Source organism: Candoia aspera, chromosome 5, assembly GCF_035149785.1.
Source record: "Candoia aspera isolate rCanAsp1 chromosome 5, rCanAsp1.hap2, whole genome shotgun sequence".
NCBI classification, from domain to species: Eukaryota; Metazoa; Chordata; class Lepidosauria; order Squamata; family Boidae; genus Candoia; species Candoia aspera.
Genome location: NC_086157.1, coordinates 80,913,341 through 80,929,328, shown reverse-complemented (window position 1 = coordinate 80,929,328; position 15,988 = coordinate 80,913,341). Strand labels below are relative to the sequence as shown.

Below are 15,988 nucleotides of genomic sequence, written 5' to 3'. Positions count from 1 at the left end.
GGCATATATAAACAAAACATGCTGCATCTTATGGAAAGGAAAAGGAAGGGAAAATAGATGAGGAACAGTTCTGAAGAAATAATCTGCCTAGGCCTTCTTAAGCTTTGAATAGTAGATGGGAAATGTAACATTCAGTCTTGATACTTGGTAGTATATTTCTTTCATTGTTCTTTTTGTCACGAGTCCCATTTATAATATGTAAGTGTCAGATGCTGTGTCTTCTCCCACTCTGTATAATTTTCAGTACATTGGAGAGCTCAAAGCTCTTTGAAATCACTTCCAGGAAGTGTTCATCATTTTCCACTCCATTCAGGAATTCTTCTAAGGTCAGTTCCCCTATTATGAAAACAATATGGATTTCTTTAGCGGCAAAGTTTCTGTAGACTGATTTGTTCTCCCCAATGCCATCCTCTTGGACTTTCACACTCTTGGAATTAGAGAAAACACTATGACAGCACTGCAGTGTTTATAATCTGGGGGTCCTCCTGGACTCATGACTCCTCCTCGAAGAGCAGGTGGCAGTCATGGCCAGGAGGGCCTTTCCGAACTTCGGGTTGTGTGCCAGTTACGCCCTTTCTTGGACCGGGAGGCCCTTTGCACGGTCACTCATGCCCTGGTCATTTCCCATATAGACTACTGCAATGCGGTCTACATGGGGCTACCCTTGAAGAGCATCCAGAAACTGCAGCTGGTCCAAAATGTGGCTGTGCGGGCAATTCTTGGTACCCCTAGATTGGCACATGTTGCACCGTTGCTTTGCAAGCTGCATTGGGGGTACAATTCAAGGTGTTGGTTATCACCTTTAAAGCCCTTCATGGCATGGGTCCAGGGTACCTGAGGGACCGTCTCATCCCCAGCACATCAACCTGTCCCACCCGATCATACAGGGAGGATCCTGCCTGTAAGAGAATTCCATCTGGCAGGGTCCAGGAAGCAGGCCTTCTCTGCAGTGGCTCCCGCCCTCTGGAACATCCTTCCCCCAGAGATAAGACAGATTTCATCTCTTGTGGCCTTTCAAAAACAACTAAAAACCTGGTTCTGCCACCTTGCCTGGGGCAGGGAAGGAAGTAATCATTCCTGGAGATAGTTGGTGCCCTCAAGTGACCCTTTAGATATATATTAGTTGTATTATAGCTATCATCATCATCTGGATTTTATACTCTATTTATGTTTTATATTATATTGTTATACTGTATTTGATACTTATTTGTGTTTATAATACCTGACACTTTTACTGTTGTTGTAAACTGCCCCGAGTCTTCCGTTTGGGAGGAGATGGATGGTGGCAAAAATTTAATGATTAATTAATTAATTAATGCGTTGGTAAAGTTAATGTAGGTGCCCAACAATATCCTCCAATTTGTGGGTAACCAAATATTCCATCCATTTGAAAATGCATTTGATGCATTTCTGAATCCTGCAGTGCCATCTGTAGGATAGACCAATATAAGAACTAGTTTGCTATACTGAATAAAGCAGACTTCTTCAATCTCTTGCCCTCCATTCCAGATCTGTTGAATGGCATTCTAATAATTAAAGGCTGTGTATGTGGAGAGCCTAGACTGAGGAAGGATGAAGACACACAGCTTAGATATAGCACTATGCTTCAGGGTGGGGCATAGGCTTGATGATAGCTGAGGAAAGGAAATCTTAGGCTCTGAGAAAATGTACAGGTAGACAATTCAAACTCCCTGCTTCCTCAAGCTGCTTTTACTGAAACGATAAAAAGGCAGAATAAAAATATATTTGTCTTTGTGGGCCTATCTAATTTGAATCTCAGTTATTAGTTTCATTTTAATGCGTCAGAAGAATGAGCCTCTCGTCTTCTTTTAGCTCTGCGTATTTATTCCATTCCAATCAGTTTTATATTGGAAAGAAAGAACCAACAGAGACTCAATAGCACATATGGAAGTTTTTCTTCAATATTTCTTTTTGGGATTGATAGTATGCTGCTTAAGGGTTTAATTGATATGATGCAGAACTGACAACAAACTGGGATTTATATATACAATAGAGCTTAACTGAAAAAAATCAGATTACCCTAACATGCAACCAAAGCAAGAATATATTAGTAAATAATGCAACTGAAGAATGAAGAATGTTACAGCTTGAAACATTTCAAACATTCATCTTTCTCACCTTTAATTCTCATGGCAAGATTCAGCACTTCGCTTCTAAAACCACAGAGTATATCTATCATTAAATATATTTGTAATTTTTTAGCTACCAAGTGAAATGACCACTTCTGGCAAGACACCCTAGTACCTGGATCAGATGCAAAAACAAAGTAATAGTCTTGCAAGGCAAAGAATTATAATACAGTCAACTTGTTAGAATCACTGTAAACCAGCTTAATAAAAATATGTTCAACAAAGAAACTGATAGGGTTCATCTACTGTATAAAAAGTGAAATGAATAAGCCATACTTTTCCTTACTCCCTTTCTCTGCTGTCCCCTGTTCCATGTTGCTGCTACCACACAGTGAGATCAAGCCATACAGTCTGAATAGCAACCTTGAATAAAGAAATGTCCAACTTCTACTACATACAATGTTCATCATACTGTAACCTTTTTATGCAATTACTATAAATCAGTGTCAACCAGTTATAACATCTCTGAAATAGACATGTTGCTAACCCTTTATAGATTTATCAACAAAATGCTTTTATAAAATTTCAAAGTTATTTCAAAAGACTGGAAATAACGTTGAAGCTTTATTTATTCTTACCATCATTGTTTACATCTATCTTCTGAAAAACCATGTTTGTGAATTCTTCAGGAGTCATCTCTTGGTTGCTACTGATGGTTTGAATAGCCTAAATAAATAAAAATGAAAGAATACCTATCTGTATCCGTATTGCAAATATAAGAGATAGCTTTTGTATACTCTGCATTTGAGGCATGGGTAGAAAAGAATTCCAGTAAAATCAACACTGACAGCTAATCACATTATTTAAAAGAACCTAAAAGTTTATGGACTTTATTTGCACATCAAACATCTTAGGATATTTGATTTATATTGGATATTTAACTTATTTTGAAATACTGTTAAATTTTTACCCTATGTTTTACTTATATTAAAATTTAGATTATTTTATACAGCTGTAGATATGCAGTAAGAAAGATTTCCTTGTTCATTACACCTAAAATTATTCATTTTATTTTAAGCAAACATCATAGTAACAGTAATTACCTTTGAACATTAGTATCTTTTTATAAACTAACAAAAAGAGGTTTAATATGAGAGATAAGTGGAAGTGGACAACGGAAAAGCAGAGTGCACATCCCTACTGCTTTTAAATTTGCACTGCAGCTGAAGAAATGCAGATGGCGATTGCATATCTTAGTATTTATCAATGTAGAAACACCATGGGTTTAATAAAATACTCTATGTGGAGGAGCCTGTGGAGATGGCAGATCAACAATATCATTGCAGAGTAATGTCTCTTCTAAAATCACTAAACTGATTACCAGTAGGTTTATGGGGCCAATTCAGAATGCTGGCCAACACCTATGAAGACTTACATAGCGTAGCACTATATTAGGCATAGCCTTGCCAGGATTGAATCTGCCCCTTGAGAACACTTTCTAAGAGCTCCCCCAGCTGCAGAGGTTAGGGGGATATGAACCACAGAAGGCCTTTTCTCTTGTGGTTCCTGCACTTTGAAACTCTCTACCACCAGAGATCTGCTCAGCGCCCCCACTCCACAATTTAAAATTCATATATTGTTTTGCACTGTTTTATATTTTTACTCCACTGTAACCTGCCATATGGAGTCTTCCTGTTGGGACACACTATAAAAACGTAAATTAATAAATACAGTGAGAAGGAAATAGAAGCGTAGAGTTGGAAGGGGACTATTTAAGCTGATACAGGCATCCAAATCAAAACATGCATAACAGATAGAAGCCTAATTATGAGAACTCCACTGCAGAAATCTTCTGAATGTTTAAACTGGCTTTTCAGATTAGATACAATAACTGAGACAAAATTGCTGGGCCATAGCAATGGTGGTCAGAAATAATTCGATCTGAACATAATCTAGGTGGCCTTAGTTCCTGCTGTGATGGCCTTTATGCTGGATATTTTTTTCCCCTCTAGTCTATAAGTGTACATTCTTTCATAAATAAATAATTGAATGTTAAAAGGCTAAAAATACCAGATATAATGAAATGTAATTGTTGAACCACTGTTACTTTGTTCCCATTTATGTTCATTCTTTCTTCCACTGCATGAATAGAAAACCAACTTAGGAATGAGTTTAGGATACAAAATATGCTGCACAAAAAAGACTACATTACATCTTCTAGTCTTGCTGTTATAGAACAGTCACTCGTACACACAAACATCAGGAGCTTTATCAAATCCCCTGGTGTTCCCTCTTGGGTGTTCATTCAGCACAGTCATTATTTGGACAAGAAGCTGTTCTCAGGCCTGGTTGACTGCCTCTAAATGAACTGAGAGATTACACATAATTTTTTCCAGAATTGCTCATACTGTGGGTTTCTTATCCTAATTCAAGTCTTAGACCCAACTCCAAGTTTATGGAGGTCTCGGGCAAATTGTTTTCTGTATACCTTTTTCTCTTGGTGGACCTCTTGGGCATTATTCTTGGCTATATATAGCTGCAGTGATAGCATTCCAAGTAACATTAGGTTGGTGACCCTCGCCTTCTATTTTCTGCAGTGCCCCAAATTACTCTAACTTGGATATTGAAGAAAAAAGAAAAGAAAAGAAAAGAGAGATTAGATTCTCTGCTGCCCTTAGTAGTATAACAAATGTTTTTAGGGGAGTCCTAGGACAGATATTAGCCTAGATTGGACAAAGGTCTGTTTTGTATATCTATTAAAGCTTTTTCTTCTGCAATAAATGCTTAGAAATTACAATCCTTTTATGAAAATAATATAACCATAATTTTACTTTTGGTGGCTGAGCAGTTACTTTGCTTGCAATTATATGATTAAGAATCCCCCCTACACACACACTTTAAAATCTGCTTAAAACACGAAGAATGATGGTAATGCTGATATTGGGCACTTGGCATGACAATGAACACATACAAATGGTTACATTTCCCCCCCACTTTCTTCAAATAATATGTAAAACAGCTCTGTTACTAAGTTCTTCCTATGAACAATGAAACAATTCTCTCACTAACAAACTGGTCCAGCCCTTTCCACTATTGTGGTTCATCTTTCTAAATGTGCTAAAATGTTTTGTTGCGATCACTCAGTGCACCTTAAGTAAAGCAGCTCCTCTGAATGCTCTTGAGCTAGGTTGCTTTCCCAAAATACCAAGTGCTGATAGCCCTAGGTAGTTTCATTCTCACCTAGTGGAAGTGGGGAAATCTCAGTGTAGATCCATATTGCCTTTGTCTTTGATCTCTGGGACAGCAAAGGAATAATAAGTGATAGTTTGGCCATATAATTATTGAAACAATAATTAAACTAGTCATTAAACTAGTCAAAACATCAATATATTTACAGTATTAAAATCGCATAGAATGATTCATCATGGCAAACTTATGACGATACTCACCATTAATATGCTTATTACTTCTTTTTTGTCAATTGTTCCACTTCCATTAGCATCATAAAGTTTAAAATACCATTTCAATTTTTGGTCAATTTTCCCCCGTATCACCAGATTTATTGCCGCTATTAGCTCCAAAAAGTCAATAAATCCATCCTTTAAAGTAAAGAAAGAAAAGCATATTTGCAATGTATATAGAATTGCATTAATTTTGACAATAATATTAATAAGAGGATAACCTGCTGCAGAAATAATGTCAGGTTGTTTGGATGGCACCTTCTGCATCCTGTAACTTCCCAGAGCCACCACAGTAGTGCCTGCTTACTTGCTACAGAACAGTCCCCCATTCAGGAAGAAAGAAAAGACCAGCAGAAGGCCAGAAAGAGAAGGAAAACAACTTACTGTACATCCATAGATTATGAGAATAATAATGGATGATGATGATGATGATGATGTGGTACAGAGGCTTCCTCTCTGTATCACCCTTCAGACTGTCCATCAACTTTAAAAAGTAGAAGTGGTAGACTTCAGAACCTTCACTACTGTTACAGCAAAGCATTATGAAAAATGGCAATTCCACATCAAGAACTGTTTCTAGCCATTGAGAACAGCAGCCTCACCACCTCATTATGCTGCAGCTCAAATTTCTGTAAGGCAATCCTACAAAAAGCACATTGATAGTAATCTAACTTCGATGATACCAGAGCATTCGGTTGATGCAGTTGTTTTGCTCTGTGTGAAAAAATAGCAATGTAAGTTGTTTATCTCTTTCCTTGAGAAGGCTAGTCATATCAGGGACTCATATTAACTCTTGTACTTTTATTTTATTTTGAGGTGTTTGCTGTCCAATCTTATGTGTGCTTATTCTAAAAAAAAAGTTCCATGGTGTTCTCACATATAAAGATGGATAAGACTGTGCCATGGTGGCCAATCAAAACTTAGTGCAATACATTTATGAGAAAGATGCAAAGTAGGACAACAGGTGAGTGGCAAAAACCAAGGCTTGAATATGCAGCCAAGGACTGGGGTCAAAAACTCAGAAACAAAAGGATAATGCCTGAGGACAGGGTGGAAAGTCAGAGTTTAACAGAAAAGCACAACAAAGATGCCAGTAGGTGTTGCCACTCAAAATCTCAAATATTTCTACACCAACAGACAGTATGAAAAATAAACAGGGAGAACTAGAGATCCTAATTCAGAGAGAGAAATATGATGTGATAGGTACCACTGAAATGTTGTGGGATGATATTCATGATTGGCACACAACACCGGAAATTTACCATTTATGCAAAGGGAGCAGATCCAACAGAAGGAGTAGGGGTACTGCACTGTATGGAAGGGGGAAAAATAATTGCAGAGATATTCAGAAATCGGAACATAGAAATCTTGCAGAAACAATATTTGGATAAAAATAAAAGGAAAATACTCTTGTGGGAGTTTATTATAGGCCATCTGAGCAGGCAGAAGATACAGATGAGGCCTTTCTGCATCAGATGACCAGCTTTTCAAAGAGGAATGTGATAGTGATAGTGGGAATTTCAATTGCCCAGACGTCTGCTGGCAATAATTCTGCCAAAATTCTTTTTTCCTCTTGCTCATAACTTTATTTGTCAGAAGGTAGAAAAAGCAACTCTATACATACCTTCTCAGAATTAAGTTTCATTGAATTTAAAGGTATTTATTTCTTGGTTAGTAAGTGTGTAAGAGGAGCAAAGATGAATTTAAGAAGCCAACATAATTTTTGTACTCACAGACTACTTAGTAAACATAGCTAAGTTCTTTCAATTAGCCATTTTATATATTGTAGCACAGTCACTTATAGTATGAGATATTTGTATTTAGACCAAAAAAAACAGAGCAGTTAACAATACGATCCAAATTGGTCTTAACAAAATAACATCTTCAGAGAGTGTATCTTTGAGGTACAAGGTACAAGGTTGTTTATGTAGGCGAATCTAACAAATATTTGGATCTGATTTACAAAAGATTGTTTCATGTTGTATTTGGAACACATTTCAAATGAAGGAAGTTTATAGTGGCGTGTTACAACATTCTCTCCCCAAATTGAACTGTCCCTATGTTTTATAGTTCCACTTACTTTCTGTCACTTTCCTTTCCCTCTCTCAAGTTCCTCCTACTTGCACTGATCAACATCTCACAAGTGGCTCTCTTGAAGGAAGCTCATTTTTGCATAGCTCTGATAAAGGGAGGGGGAGAAATTATTTTCAAAAATCACATACACACAACACTCGGGGCCTCTTTCTGTAACTTTTGCTAGGTGCTGATTAGAGAAGGAGCTAGGATCTTTTATCAAGTTACGAGAACAAAAATTTCCAAGCATACCTAAATTTACTGCTTTGGAATGTTTATCATCCCCACTTTTGCTGTTGCATTCATTCATCCATGCACTCACCTAACTCTAGTGACCTAGAACTGATCAAGCACCAGTCCAAGAGTGACTCCACTGGGATCTTTTGTTTCAGGTCTTTTATAATCCCCTGCTTGCTGGGCTAAATTGCCTTGGGCACTGCTGATTTACAAGTTGCCACTTAAGTGTTTATTTCTTTGATTTGTATCCTCATTCTTCCGGAGTGTGCTTCTCCTCCTTTCGTTTCGGAATGCCAGGTATCTAGTGAGATGTGGACATTTCTCATTTTCAGATAATGGTGTCCTGGGCTCTCTGTTCTTTGATACTGGCTCTGTTTCTTTCAGAAAAATCCTTTTTTTTTTTTTTAATCACAGTAGACAGGTTTGAAGTGACCTCACTGCATTTAGTGGGGAAATACATTTCCAGGATTAAATCCTTAACAATAAAATCAAAACTTTTTATCTGATGCTTGCTAATTGGATGACACCTAGGATATTAAAAAGAAACTTTGTTCTTCCTATCCTCAGTTTTTTACATTACATTAATTATAAGTGAAAAAGCAATTAGTTTCATTTTATATCATGTCTGCTTTCATATTTAGGGATTGTAATAATATATCGAATACTAAATGTCACATACAAACTTATAGTTTGTTTTGGTTTCAACCGAGTGTGATGTTTGAACCCAGCCATTTTTATTTGCAAACCATAATTTAAATTTATTAAACCATGATAGCTTGTTGAACAAAATGTTTAAAAAATTGTTTTGCACAGTGTGTGAGGTCCACCATAGAGAAAAGAATGCCAAACTCTTGGCAGTGATTCCAGAGGGACAGAACAGTGACATGGTTGAAATTGTTCAGTTCTTAATGATGATAAATCCAAAGCAAATTTGTCAGCAGGGAAAAACACATAAACTTTTCTAACATGCATGTGGGGAGGAGACAACTTCTGCCCTTAGTGTTATAGTATTGTTGGCATGAGAATTTGTTTTTGTTGTTGATTTCTTTTATCAAATAACTTTTCTGAAAGACTGCTTCTACCATTTTTTGTGACTCTCTCTGAACCCCAAGAGCAATATAAAAATAACACTGCAGAACAGTTGAACCCATCAGTCCCCAGTGGCCTGCTGCAGAGTTGCTGGGAGCTGAGATCCAACAACTTCTGGAAAATTGTAAATATCATACTCCTAAACTAGAATAACTAGTGCAGTAACAACAGGTCAACTTTACCATTGCTGAATGCTACCAACCCCAAAGAGTCTTAACTTGCAATCCGTAATTGCAAATAATAGATTTGTTAAATATGTACAGATTAGCTCAGCTCTAGAGCTAAACTCTGGAGATTTTCTTCAGTACAGATGTTGCTTTTACCAGTTATATAAACAGCACAGCTTATGAAGTATGGTATTTAGTTGCACTCAGCACCTCTGATTGCAGTTGGCAGATAATGTAAGTAGAAATTACTCTAGAGTGGTTTCAAGAAATTACATTGATGCAACAGAAAGGTAATTGAATAAATAGTGAAAGCCCTGTTACTTAAAAGTGTCCTTTTTTCTAATAGTGAAGTGCAGCATAACAGCTTTCAAATTAAGTTTTATTGTACATTTCAGTTTTCATCCATGCAGTGATCCTATGTTGTTTCACTTTACCTTTACAAAACTAGTTCCTTCCAGGGAATTCATTAAACTTCAGTGGATAATTATGGTTTTTGACTGTTGGTGCAAATTTTTTTCAGTGACAAAATGGTCAAAGCTCACTTCACTCATGAATCTGCTAATCAATTTTAGACATTTCTATTCTCCTGTCCTCTATCTCCCATGCTATCAGAAATAAAACTGGCCTTCCTGAGAGCTGTTGTAAGGAGATACAATGATTATGAAGCACTATGATTGCTTATTTATTTCACTAATTAAGAATTTTTATCTCTCTCTTCAAAATTCCATTCCCCCTGTTCAGTCCTTGAGGGGCTTTAAAACTGCTTAAACACAAAGATAGAAAGAGATCAGCGATAGAGAAGCCGAACAATTTTAAAAAGCAGCATAAATTGATTCCATCAAGAATTAATGGAAAAGCCTGGGAGAATAAATAGAATTTAATCAAGTAGACACTTGGGATATTGTGTTTAGAAGAACAGTCTACAACTGGGAAGTATTGTAAATGGGTTGTGAGGGTTATCATCACCATTATCATCCTCTTCCTCCTCCTCCATCTGCTTCATGTAAATACATGGTGCATATCTCTATCTGTGAAAATCAGAGATCTTAGTCACAGATTTTATATCTAGTGGTATTACCTAGTGTACTAACCAGTCATGAGGTGGACAAATCCTCTAATGTAAAGAGAACAATTATTTGGCTGATTATGAGACAGAGCAGCAATGGAAATGAAATTTATAATGGATTCTACTTTCTTCAAACCATAAATCAAATAATCCAGTATGTCATTCATTCATTCATTCATTCATTCATTCATTCATTCATTCAAGAGCATATTTCTAAGTGGTTCTAACATGACAGATCTATCGTTCCTTATATTCCACTGCACTTCACTGTATTCCTGTTAGTTATAACTTCTGGTCTAATTTGACTGACGTGTAGGCAGAAGTTATTTTTACGTGCAAATAATATGTTTTAAAAAAGCAACTACCAACCATTATTAAAAATCCAAACACAACAGTGCCATAACATTTTCATTTACTATCTGAAAATCACAAAATAGCAAGTTAGCTTTCAACATTTACATTTTTTCCTTTTCTTCCATCTCATTTTTATTGTTTAATTTCTATGTTGATGTTTAATTGATTCTGTGTTACTACATGAATAGGCTTCTGTAATTGTATTCTAATGAGCACTATTTATATTTCTTTCACTTTTCTTGAGGATCAGTACTGATCCTAGTTCATCATTTTCAGTTTAATAACATGTTCCTATATTGTTCTTCTTCAAGTCTTAGTGTTCATCCCATTCTAGTTTATTCAATGACCACAGATACCTACCATATCTATCTATTGATCTATCTGGTGTAATGATTGCCTATCCTAAAATATTCTCAGACTCACAAGCGAGAGCTTGAACAAAATCTGGTTTATTAAAGAATAGTATGCAAGTACAAAGAAAGTTGAGAACGAGCAAAAGCACGCCAAATTGTTGTTGTTTATTCGTTTAGTCGCTTCCGACTCTTCGTGACTTCATGGACCAGCCCACGCCAGAGCTTCCTGTCGGTCGTCAACACCCCCAGCTCCCTCAGGGACGAGTCCGTCACCTCTAGAATATCATCCATCCACCTTGCCCTTGGTCGGCCCCTCTTCCTTTTGCCCTCCACTCTCCCGAGCATCAGCATCTTCTCCAAGGTGTCCTGTCTTCTCATTATGTGGCCAAAGTATTTCAGTTTGGCCTTTAATATCATTCCCTCAAGTGAGCAGTCTGGCTTTATTTCCTGGAGGATGGACTGGTTTGATCTTCGTGCAGTCCAAGGCACTCTCAGAATTTTCCTCCAACACCACAGTTCAAAAGCATCGATCTTCCTTCGCTCAGCCTTTCTTATGGTCCAGCTCTCGCAGCCATATGTTACTACGGGGAACACCATTGCTTTAACTATGCGGGCCTTTGTTGTCAGTGTGATGTCTCTGCTCTTAACTATTTTATCGAGATTTGTCATTGCTCTTCTTCCAAGGATTAAGCGTCTTCTGATTTCCTGACTGCAGTCAGCATCTGCAGTAATCTTCGCACCTAGGAATACAAAGTCTTTCACTGCTTCTACATTTTCTCCCTCTATTTGCCAGTTATCAATCAAGCTGGTTGCCATAATCTTGGTTTTTTTGAGGTTTAGCTGCAAACCAGCTTTTGCACTTTCTTCTTTCACCTTCATCATAAGGCTCCTCAGTTCCTCTTCGCTTTCAGCCATCAAAGTGGTATCATCTGCATATCTGAGATTGTTAATGTTTCTTCCAGAGAGTTAATGTTTCTTCCAAATACAAACTAAAAACCCTCGGTGCGAATGTAAGCCCTCCCCCCGTACAACCGTTTCAAATTCCCCATTCCAGGTGCTCCTAACGAGTTCTGCTAATCAACGGGTAAAAAGGACCTTGAACACAAACGATAACCCAAACACATTCCATCCCCATGAAAACAGATAGAAAGCCTGGTACAAGGTCTCCCAGCAGCTCCCTCCCAACTGGAACGCGTGTCAGCACCATGGCATGCAAAACTTTACGATGTACATTAAACATTGCAATGGCAAACATGACATCTGGTTTGATATTAACATTTAAAATCAATCTTACTTTTCTTCATTAGAAAACAAATAACATACCTATTCATCCATTCCCCCAAATGAAATTACAATCTCATGGTGGGAAAAGTACAGCGGGGTAATAAATTCTTCATATATATATATATTCTTTTTACTCTGAAGCAGTGGGATGGACACAGACTTAATCAACTGAAATCAATGGGCATATGCTTTGGGTTCATATTTTTTTGTGTTATATGAGCTGGGGTTAGAAACTAAGATGGCAGTTAAGCAGGGAAAAACATTATTAACATAATTTGCAGGTTGTTATCTACTTCGGATTTCAGCTTTGTTCAGTTTAACATATCCACCCAGAAACCTATTGTTATAATTTGGCTTAACAATTTAAGAAGTAAATATGAATAACTAACTTAAAATATGAATACCTTCCTAGTTAACCCATACTTGCATTGAGAAATATAGCATTTAAAAAGTCAAACAATTCTTCTGAAGAGGCAGCTATAATAAGTAGGTGTGACTGAGATGTAGTCAGACTGAACAGCCTGCAGTACTACAAAATAAATGCATGAGCTTTCAGTGGAAAGGATACGTTTTTATGTATAATTCAGTCATTGTGAGTCATGGACATGTATTGTCTCGTTTAACAACTGCATCACTTAGCAACAGAGTTGCCAGTCCCAATTGTGGTCGTTAAGCAAGTACTACCTGTAGATGGGGCTATTAAATATTGTTATTAATTGTATGCATGAACCTTTTCCCTTTATGAATTAGAAATTATAATCAGTTTTAATGATACTTTATCCAAATAAGCTAAAATTAGAAATCATTAATGTTGCCCTAGCCAAGTGAATCATAGTTAAAATTAATCAGTTTATTTTAGATCAAGACAAACATCAAATATAGTTAATTGAAAATGGAAGCTAGAAGATAAGTCTGAGGAATTTTCACATCAAATTAAATGTTAATGTCCTGCTCAAATGCAGCAGTGTAGTATAGTAAGCTAGTGTAGGCCAAATAAAATCTGAGGCTACTGTCTCATAACAGTGTTATGGTAATGGAATACTAGGGACTAGTATTGTAACCCCCAGACTTACACTCTTCAGTCTGTAAGAATTACAGTTTCCAGAATTCCTAGACAGCGCAGCCAGTTCTGGCGTTTCAGCCTATCATTCCTGAGAGACGGTAGCTTGAGGAATGTTGTTCTAGTCAATAAAAATCGATGCTCAATGTGTGTGTGTGTGTGTGTCTTCTGTGAATGTATCCATATGAATAAGCAATAAGATTATTTAAGTTCAGGAGTAGACAACCTAGAGCTCATTGGTGCCAGCCAGTGAGTGTATAGACAATGCATAGAAATCCACCAGGCCATATAATTTATTCTTAAAAATGATGATGATGATGATTTAAAAAGCTAAATGGGAAATCACGCGCTGCATAAAAAGTGCTCCTCCATAAACTTGTTCTTAATCCATCAATAATATATATGTAATTGCTGATTTTGCTTCTATTTTTATCACATTGCAGGACCTGATGTAGCTTGACTTTATGGGTAGGTGAATGGAGACTTCATATCAAGAAAATGGAGACACAACCTCAGCAGGCTAAGAATAAGCATTGTTTACTCCAGTTTTATAACTCTGTACCTAACCAGAGCAACTGTCCAGGATCTCTGCAGCTGTTTCAGTGCTAAGAAAAAGTAATGAGAGCTAGTTGTGGTTCATATGAGTCATATTGTTTTGACACTTAATAAATGGATTAGTGATACTAATTCTTCTACTGAAGTCATTCTGCTTTTCTTTAAGCTGTTCTCATTACAAAATACAACCTGCTAAGATCAATTTCTAATATTCTATTGTCACATTTTCCAAAGAAAAGAAATTAGTGTGCAAATCACAATATGCTTAATACGGTATATAAGTCTCAGTGAAAGCAGTGCAGTTTCTGGGCCTGTGAAAACACTGCTCACAGGTCTAGCTTATATTCTTAAAGTTATATTACATGGCAGATTGAATCTTCAAATAATAATGGTTGTCACTGCTATCTTTAATTTGCCTGAGATCAGATCACACTTGACTTTAGCCAAAAGCCTTACGTTACTAAGTCAGTAATCCCCCAACGTACAACCCAATCACTAATTCCTACAAATTTGTTATATCTAGTTTTTCCAAAAAGACAATTAAAAAAAGTTTTATAAATACCTCAAGTATGATGGAAGAAACTGTCACAAATAAATTGTAAATAAATGAATTTGTTTTTTAAAGTATGGATTATTAGGAGAGGAAGCAAATATAAAACAAATGAGTATATATGATGCAACTACATTTGGAATGTATATATAGCTCTTAATATTGTATCTCAGAAAGAATGTTACAGTACTTGGATAGAATTAGAAAGAGGCAAACAAAATTGCAATTATGTATTACAACTATTGGACTTACAATTTTAGAAAAATGGCAAGTAAGAGGACATAATTATAGTGCTATGTTATGTATGGCATGAAGAAAATTGTGTAGAAAAGGCACACAAGACAATTTATGTCTGTCTCATAATATCAGACTAGCATTATCCAACAAAATAAAACAACTGAAGATTTAGGACAGATCTAAAAAAAGTATTTTTTTCCTAATGGTATGGCACAATATATGGTGGTGGGCTTCAAAATTTCAAAGAGGCATTTGACAAATTCATAGACATTAATAATATAGATGGCTATTGATTTTGATGATTATATGCACCATCTAAAATTAAAGGCACAGAGCTGGTAACCAAAGTGAGAGAAGGCAATCTTAATTCTGTGCATCTCACAGATATCTGGCCAATGTATAAAGCAACAGATGAACTAGATGGACCTTTCTTGAAAAAGAATCTTTTTATTATTTTATTGATTTTTTTATTCAGAAAATTAATAGAATCATAAAACCTAATTAAAATTAACATTTGAAAACACACTGATAAACATTTATGAAACTGTCTCAGTTTGAGGGGCAGCTTTCTTCTTTGCTTTGTTGTTGAGAAATCCTGTTCTGCATATATTAATATAAGTTGTTAGCATATGCTGGGCATGGTATTTTTTTTTCCAAGCACACAAAGCATAAAATATCAAGATAACTATCAAAATATATATTTTAATCACTGACACATTAAAATCATGTCAAACAGGCACATACTCTATTTACTAGCTGCATTTATCTATTGCAGCTGCAATTTTTGCAGAATGAAGCTGTAAATCAAAATATATGTCAGACTTAAGATGCTAAAATGTTCTGAACATAATAAATGAAAAACAGCACACAATTCCCTAAAACTATGCACTGTAGAAATAACTCTTACCTTATTTGTATCAAAAATATTGAATACTTTCTCAACATAATTATTTGCCTGGGTAGTTGAACTTTCAAGACGAAGGATCTTCTTGCATTCATACATGGTTAGTTGTCCAGATGGGCATTCTTTCATGAATTTTGCATACCATTGGTGGTTTTCCATAGCAATGATTTCCTCCATTGATTCAGTGGCACCCATTTTGAGGCAAGTAATTTGTCCTTTCTTAAATTTGTTTCCGCAAACACTTTCCCTCTGTATCAGTGGCTCATGTCTAACTGGGATAGAAGGAGAAACTCAGAGGCATGTAACAACTATAAGCATCTTAAGATCATTACAGATTTAGTTTAAGTAAAAATAGAAATGGGATTACCTTCAGCTCTGCAAATTAATATGGATAGGTTTTTATAATAATGTCAACACTCCTAAATGAAAAGTGATGCTCTTAAAAGTTGTATCATTTATGCAGAAAGGAAATAAGTATTATGATGATTAGATTACTAATTGATATTAC

At 36.2% G+C, this 15,988-nt stretch overlaps 1 protein-coding gene across 1 annotated transcript; it reads right to left on the bottom strand.

The window, feature by feature from the left end:
• Positions 1–205: 205 nt before the first annotated feature.
• On the bottom strand, positions 206–15,787 carry GUCA1C (guanylate cyclase activator 1C). The gene is made up of 4 exons (XM_063304433.1): positions 15,484–15,787; positions 5,540–5,689; positions 2,729–2,816; positions 206–336 (listed from the first exon to the last, which is right to left on the bottom strand). Exons 1-4 carry the CDS (start codon positions 15,673–15,675, stop codon positions 206–208), a joined length of 561 nt encoding a protein of 186 aa, XP_063160503.1. The 5' UTR covers positions 15,676–15,787.
• Between the last annotated feature and the right edge of the window lie 201 nt (positions 15,788–15,988).

Bases quoted from the DNA above. Each gene is read 5' to 3' on its own strand.
- GUCA1C (XM_063304433.1), bottom strand. From the start codon at position 15,675: ATGGGTGCCACTGAATCAATGGAGGAAATCATTGCTATGGAAAACCAC. The intron at 5,690-15,483 runs GTAAGAGTTATT...TTTACTTTAAAG, and splicing joins ATATTTTTGATACAAATAAG to GATGGATTTATTGACTTTTT. The intron at 337-2,728 runs GTAAGAATAAAT...TTTTCATAATAG, and splicing joins GATAGATGTAAACAATGATG to GGGAACTGACCTTAGAAGAA.